This window comes from Anneissia japonica, unplaced genomic scaffold (assembly GCF_011630105.1).
Source record: "Anneissia japonica isolate Jap-2015-1 unplaced genomic scaffold, ASM1163010v1 scaffold5_len213053_cov157, whole genome shotgun sequence".
Classification (NCBI taxonomy): Eukaryota; Metazoa; Echinodermata; class Crinoidea; order Comatulida; family Comatulidae; genus Anneissia; species Anneissia japonica.
The window spans coordinates 79644-87919 of NW_022740246.1; the positions used below are offsets into that span (position 1 = coordinate 79644).

Consider the following 8276-nt stretch of genomic DNA (forward strand, 5'->3'; position numbering starts at 1 on the left):
GCGTTTGACCAGTTTGTTTGGACACAGTGTTGTGCTTTTCGAGTTCTACTTGCTTTTATATGTGTAAATTTTATCGTCACTTATTGTCGACAGTTGTTGAACTAATGAGGTTACACAGTCAAATGGACACACGGTCCGGTAACTTCAACAGTTTTCCGCGGGATATGAAGCCAAAGAACGGGGTGTCAGCAGCGGCGTTAGGAAACGTATGCGAAGAAGAAGATTTAAATTACCATTACCATCTATAATTATTTTGGGAAATGTAAATTCGTTATCAAATAAAATCGTGCTTGTGAAAAGTTCATGTATGAATACAGAGAAGCTTCTTTCTTTGTATTACCGAAACATGGTTACTCGACGGAATCCTGGATAATGAACTAGAAGTTAACAATTTTGAAATTGCAAATTGGATAGGACTCGTGAAACGGACAAGAAGAAATATTAGGTTATCAGAGAAACAGTATGTGTTTCAGATGTAAAACTCTTAACACTGAGTGGTCGACCTTTCTATCTTCCACGAGAATTTAGCCAGGTATTTATAATAGCTGTTTATACACACCCACGTGCTAATACAGACGTATCTAGTGGAATATTCGTTAACATTATTCATCGATATGAAATGTATGTGGTACATGCGTGTAAATATGCGTTGATCACAGTGCTGCCTTACGTGTCGATGGTGATTTAAAGCGAACTATGAACGGTTCGCGTTCAAATATATCAGTTGTTTCTTCCAGGCCTTCTTCTCCATCGTCATATTCGTATTTATCCGTTACCTCTAAACGATCAGACCTAACCAACATAAAGATAATATATAGTCCATTACAGCTATTTCATCATAACGTATTATAACATGACACATAATGAGCACCAGAATAAAATCACCAGTAACGAGTGTGAGATGTACCTTTGTGAATATTAATGTGAAATATTGTAAAATTAAACTTGAAAATAACGATGATTGTCAAGATTGACTATTATCTTTTTAGCACTGAGACGTCATTTGTGACAGAATGCTGTTTTCCTAGTTTTTTTTTTTTACATAATTAAATATTTAAAAACTATATGGAATGATAAAACTAATACAGAAATCTAATTTTATAAATAATAATAATAATAATAATAATCATTGTAATTATCATAAAGTATTAAAATAATAAATATAAATCAGAATGAGGAAATACATTGGCGGATCCCCTTGTCCAACCTAAATTGATTATAACAAAAATTGAGAAAAAAATATATGTATTCAAATTAAATTTTAATATAATTCTATTTTTTCTCCATTTACCCATAGTCATCTAGAGGTGCCATAATCATAATTCTTCTTGTTTCAGCTCCAACTATGCAACCTTTTTAGTCCACAGTCCAACTTAAACGTTAAGCACTCAGGCGCGACCCATCTGAACTGAAGGCTTAGTCTGTTACATGAATTTCATGGTAAAATGATTGAATATTGTATATTTTTCTTATTAAGTCCTGGATCCGCCACTGAAATAGATATGTGGATGGAGGTCAATCATAAAGATGATGTTGATGAGGACCACAATGATTACAATCATAATAAGTAAAACTTACTTATAGAAGTATGCATATTGTTCCTTCGAGGATGTTCTCCCGACTCTGCCACTTATAACCATTTGATATTCATCTTTCGAAACACTGAGTTCGATAAATCAATATATGATAACATGGTAAAATGTAAAAAAAACAATGATAACGTAAAATATTACATTTATCTGTTGATATATATGATGTATAGGCCTATTTAAAATACGTCATTTACTATCACTTGAATTTATAACAAGAAAAAATTCTCTCAAATTAACAAACATTATTTTTACTTATAACCGTCTGCTAATATTAGTGAGGCCAACTTTTAGCATCGTGCCTGATTAAAATTTAATAGATGTAATTCTTTTAAATAAGCAAATTAAAGACTTTATTTTAATATTTGAGATAGAACATTTATACAGATAATAAAGTGCATGGTAGCCCTAGTACACACTCCGTCATCCAAGGCTTGAACTACGCCAAATCGTCAGCTAACGACGATACGCTGTCTGCTGATCTTTATGATCAGTTCTGTGCACACCTGGTTTTGTTGTATTCTTTATGAAATCGGCGGACGACCGTCGGTGCAATATTGTGTACCCAGCTTTATCACATTTTAATAGAAAATTCGAGTTATAGCTCAAAGTTGGCACTTGGAATGATACACTATATAATATGATTTGATCTTGTTGGAACTCAAACAGGACAATGTTTTCTATTCTTTTTTTTCAAATGGAAACATATTAGTTCTTAATATGTACGGTATTACATGAGTGTTATCTATATCCAACAATGCTAAGTCTTCAAAATCACAACAAAGTTTACTTGTTACATTTTACCGACTGAGTTCACATACTTGTAAATGTTGTACAATGCGATTACGTTTTCGATTTCGAGAAGAATTTATGTTGGCTCAGGACGTGAGAACGATTGAATTTGATAATAATACATACGACCTTTAACTCCAATGGTGCGATTTATGAAAAATACATTAATCAAAAACTACATTACCTATTTAATGATTCCAGAAGTTTCATAATCGCCGTACCAGATTTATCACGGATTTCCTGGATAAGAACTAAATCATAACGGTCCAGAACCTTGGGGAAAAATCGTTAAAATAGCCTGTTACTGCTACTAATGTTACTATTTCTATTACAGTACTAATATTCTTAATATTATCTCCGCCAGGAGATATACATATTCGCTCGTGTAAGATTGGGTGTGGTGGTGCGTGTGTTTGTGTGTACGTGTGTAACGCTTTGCTGTTTTAGTTTTTTTTTGTGTTAGAAATATCCCGAAAAGGACTGTCCAGACATAACTGAACATAACAGGGAGTGTTAGGTATAACCTAGGTGAAGAATTGCTTATATTTTGGTGACGGTCCGAAGTATGGTGTGGATGTGAGGACCATTTCAAGGGATATTTACTAGACAAGATATCTCAAAATCTAATCAACAGATATAAATGAAACTTCCGGGAAAGTTTCACCAAATTATAAGAAAAAATTATCAAGTGTTGGTCAAGATTCAAATACGGGGGTGAACTTGAGGGTCATTTAAATGTTTAAGGCCCTACGTGTTTGTTGTGTTTAAAAAATCTAAAAAACAGCTGCACAGATGTAAATGCCAGTTACAGTGTTTGTTAGGTATGATCCTAGGATGAGGGGATTAAACTTTGGTGACCATTCGGTGTAGGGTGTGTGGATATGAGGACCATTTAAAGGAAAACGTCCCAGACCAGATATTTCAAAAACTAATCATCTGATATGAATTTCGTGAAAGCCAAGGTACAAGGAAGAAATTATGCAGTGTTGGTGACGATCCAAATTCAGGTGTGCATTTGAGGGCCAAAAGGTCCCAGGCCTAAATATCTAGAAAATGAGTCAATGGATTAAAATGACAACAAATGTTTTAATAAGTGTGTCAATTGTTGTCTCGATCCGAAGTAGGGTGTGGATTTGAGGGCCATTTAAAGAATTAGTTTACCGTATTACCGTTGGCAGAAGCAATAGCTATATGATGAATATTTGAATTAGTGCAATTACAGTAAATATGTAAAGTGTTTTATATGTTATAACTTCACTTTTTTCGAAACTTATTGGGAATATTTTTCTAGGCCCCTAATAAAAGAGGCGGAAATATGCTCTCTATCGAATGCTCTGTTTCATATTATTTTTACCGTAAGCATTTAACAGATTCTATTTATTCTGCAATTATTCTCCTGATTACAATTAAAGCAACCGTCAATTGAAACGTCGTGACATTCTGAACAAAAACAAGTTCTTTTCAGAACTACCTACTTGGTGTACATCAAGCATTTAATATATCATTACTTCGCCATGCAAACCTTTAAACAATATTATTATTATTATTATTATTATTATTATTATTATTATTATTATTATTATTATTATTATCGATATTATTCACGATGTTATTCAACTTTACCCTTGTATTTGTGTTGTTGCTAAGTAATTAAATGCGTTTTCCGTAGTACGTGACGACTTTATTAATATAGCAAGAAACACAAATGACCTTTAGTCAATGAATATGCTTGATATATGCAAATGATTCATTTTGATGGCCGCTCATATCCTTAAAACGCGGATACAGGAGACGATACGAGGTTATTAAAACAATTGTTAAGATGTTCAAAGTGTATTTTGATTTTGAACAAGAACAGTTTGCTTTCCTACTAATCACGTATGGTTTCAATCAACAACTCATCAAATTCACCTAAAATACATCTTCTTTCAGGATCATTATATTTTTTTTATGAATCCAAAGTAAATACCAAGGTAATGTCTGGCTCTTATACACATCTACCTGTTCATGTTAACTATGGTATATAGCATAGACCTAAATTTTAAAAAATGGCCTACCTACCCGCACTAGAATGTCAACTACATCAGGCTTGTTAATTTTAGCCTTTCCGAAAAGTTGAATATTAAACGCACCGATATGTAATGGTTCAGCTTCTATGTAAAATACCTGGATGTAGAATACGGTCAAAAACAGAACTGGTCTTATAACTGACGGTGCCATTGCGATGAAAAGCACTGCCCAAATAAGACAATGCAAGGCCTACACGGATTTATTAATTCCGGAATAAAACGAATCAATATTATCAGTGGACAGAATTTTTAATATGTCTGTTTCACCGTCGCCGTAATACGTATATTATGTAATCACTATCTCATGAATAGAGACCTTCATTTCAATATAACTCTTTGCATCCTAGGTTTGGGCGGCAACAAAAATATATAATTAAACAGGCATCAAAAGTGGAGAGGTATTTTGTTCTAAATGCGACAATACTAATACTAATAATACAAATAATAATAATACAAATAATAATAATAATAATAATAATAATAATTACTACTAGACTTACTATGTCTGTTTGAACAACAGAAAATAGGGCTTTTCCTCATTGCTTTAATAAAAAAAAATTGAGGTTGAAATTGCAACAAAAAGAAAAGGCGTTGAAAGGTATAAAGTAAAAAAAATAGGAAACCAATATAATTTTAATGAAGTGGAAAAAAAAAGAAGTAAAAAAAAAACAAAAAACAAACGAAAACCATGTTCACTGCGACGTTATAAGTGAGACTTGAACTATGGCTGCAATGATAATTGCCTGGTTTAAATTATGCCCATTGATTTTTTTTTAATATATGCAAGAAAGAAAGAAAGAAAAATCAGAACAAAAACAATGGCTTTTCCTGTACTGCTGGGAAAAGCCAATAATAATAATAATAATAATAATAATAATAATAATAATAATAATAATAATAATAATAATAATAATAATATTAATAATAATAATAGAACAGCATTTGAACTCTAGGCTTGCTCTGTCTGTAAAACAGAACGAAAGTCTTTTCCACATTGGCATGAGATTGATGTTGAAAATATAAAATAAAACAATATATAAAGATATATTACATATATATATATATATATATATATATATATTATATGATGTAAAAAAAAATAAATAAAAACTCGGAACTATTAAGATTTCAACTAAGAATGCAATGGTACTGATAAGCGTAATGTGGAGAGTGCTACAGAGCCCGACCCTATAAACGTCATTAGATTTTCTGTCTATCACATAATTTTCTAGGTTGAGGGCGGATAGTTATGGGCCTAATTGGGTACCATCATATGTCATATGATTTTTACCCCAATAGTGGGGGTAAAAATCTTCAAAAACCGTTTTCCTGCTGATTCTTAACTCTCTGGTACCCTGGGATCATGAAAATGCCAAATATGGACTATTGTATCGGTCCAGGCTTTTAAGTTTCAGCCATTTTAATCTTTTATTAATTTGTGTATTACTTATTCGGCACAAAAATCACAAAATAAGGAAATGACTGGAGCAGTGCCAAGAGGACTCTATGATCTGAAAGCCCAACACAAGATGTGGGTATGCTCTAAAGTCCCTGCCAAATAAACATAAATCAATTACGATTAAGAGGCAAAGACGATACATAAACAGATAGCCTATGAAAAGATTAAATGATTTCACAGTTGCTTAGTGTCTTTTAGCTGCTCGATCGGCGCGCCACTGTATAAACAGTCAAACCATCATTATCGTAATTATCATCATTACCATTATTTTTATAATCTTCACATTATTATCACTATCGTAGTCGTCCTTGTGTTTGTCATCATCACCATAGTGTTGTCATCATCAATGTCGACATTTTTATAGATGGTGGAATTGACAACTGGAGTTCAAATCAGGTATTAACTTTTAATATTTATGAAAAAGTAAAAAGATTAAAAAAATATTTGTAAAAGTAATGTGATTTTTATTCTTTATAAATAAACCAGAAAACGAGATGAAATTGTTTGATTATGTAATGTAATGCATGTTTTATTAAAATTGTATTTTGTGCTTTTAAGTACGATCAAACCGTTAGAAAAGAGCAGAATAAATGGTTGGGTGCATTGGGCGGTGTGACAACAGCAATTTCAGTATGAAGATTAATAAAAGAGAGACGGGTAGGGAGAGAGGACACAATAACTCTTTTTCTTCTTTTTTTTCCTGCCAAATGCTTTCCATAATAAGTTACCGCTTACTACACAAAATAACAATACAGTCAGGATAGTAACTCATAATCGTTTTTATTCATTATCTTACAGTGTAGGCCTATTACACATCTGTTTATTTAAATAAGTCAAATCAAAATTATAAATTAATGTACAAGGCAAGAGATCAAAAGGAGCAGTTTTGGATGAAAACTGAAATAGTATTAAAACACAATAATATTAATAATGATAAAATAATAATAATAATGATAATAATGATAATAATAATAATAATAATAATAATAATAATAATAATAATAGTAATAATAATAATAATAATAATAATAATAATAATAATAATAATAATAATAATAATAATAATAATCATCATCTAACATCTCATTTGCTCATTTTACCTTTGTCAAGATTATATCGGTTGATAACCGAAAACGTTTACTCATTTAAACTTATTACCATTTCTCCGGAGTTTATTGATTTTTTACCATCTTGTTTGCCAATTTTACCAATTTGCAAATAAATCAGTTTGACATATTTTTAAATACTATACTATACATAACAAAATAAACAAAGTCCATTTTACACCAGGATCTAATTATGGTATGAATGATTTCGTGTATCTGTCTCGTCACTGTTGTTTGTTGCAATGTTAACTGCAAAAGCTTTAATGGTTTAATCAACGTTGCTGAAGAAGTAATTATTAAATAAATTTATAAAAAAAATTCTCAATATAATAGACATTTGTATTGTTACATAAGATATCAAATGCCTTATGCTAAGCTTAGTTCATGAAAATAATAGCAATCAACAATAATCACATTTTACATTATGTCCTACCGAACCGATTAGTCAGCGTGTAAGAGTAATATAGGGACACGTTCAGCGCCCTGGAAATTCGGTTCGAATTTCAGTTTGGCTCTCACGTAAATTATAGCTTTAATGTATTAGATATATGAAACAAATTTAATAATTTTCACTACTATAATTTTATATTTTACGAATTTATTAATATATAATTTAAAGGCATGTTTTAAAAATTAATGCCACAGTTTAATTGCAAAAACATATAAGTAATAATATATATTGGCTTGTACAGTGCTAAAATATTATTATTTCTGTATTATTAAAACAATTGTTAAGATGTTCAAAGTGTATTTTGATTTTGAACAAGAACAGTTTGCTTTCCTACTAATCACGTATGGTTTCAATCAACAACTCATCAAATTCACCTAAAATACATCTTCTTTCAGGATCATTATATTTTTTTTATGAATCCAAAGTAAATACCAAGGTAATGTTGATAACTGGCATGTCAATTACGTCATAACAACCTTGGTGTAAATGGATGGAAACACACTGTAAAGTGTCATTCGGTTCTCGTCGTAATACGAATGTTACCGAGAACACGTCCTGCTGATTCATATAGAGGATCAGCAAACGTCCGGATACAATTTGACCAAATCTTTCCTACCCAGTCTAAAATGATATTCCACATTTTGAGACAGGGCATCACATACCAAATATGGCAGAATGTTAAGCACGCGAACTGTATGCCTGCAATAGATATAAAATATATAAGGAAGATCAGTTTTCGATTTGCATGAAGATATATATATATATATATATATATATATATACATACATATTTATTTACATATATATGCA

At 31.1% G+C, this 8276-nt stretch overlaps 2 protein-coding genes across 9 annotated transcripts in view; both read right to left on the reverse strand.

The window, feature by feature from the left end:
• Window positions 1-4635, reverse strand: part of LOC117118217 (deoxyribonuclease-1-like) — an 8065-nt gene extending 3430 nt beyond the window's left edge. Inside the window, exons 1-4 of one of the 2 annotated variants that reach the window (XM_033262728.1) lie at window positions 4443-4635; window positions 2566-2654; window positions 1579-1662; window positions 671-792 (exon numbers count right to left, since the gene is read on the reverse strand). In XM_033262728.1, coding sequence (XP_033118619.1) covers window positions 671-792; window positions 1579-1662; window positions 2566-2654; window positions 4443-4601 — 454 coding nt within the window. In that variant the 5' untranslated portion in view covers window positions 4602-4635. Of the gene's footprint in view, window positions 1-670; window positions 793-1578; window positions 1663-2565; window positions 2655-4438 lie in introns of both variants that reach the window. The other variant, XM_033262729.1, reaches the window with a different exon arrangement.
• Window positions 4636-6670: 2035 nt separating this feature from the next.
• LOC117118218 (caveolin-3-like) overlaps window positions 6671-8276 on the reverse strand; it is a 16595-nt gene continuing 14989 nt past the window's right edge. For all 7 annotated transcript variants that reach the window (XM_033262733.1, XM_033262732.1, XM_033262735.1 and 4 more), the window contains one exon: window positions 6671-8165. In XM_033262733.1, the coding sequence (XP_033118624.1) occupies window positions 7978-8165 (188 nt within the window). In that variant the 3' untranslated portion in view covers window positions 6671-7977. The remainder of the gene's footprint in view (window positions 8166-8276) is intronic.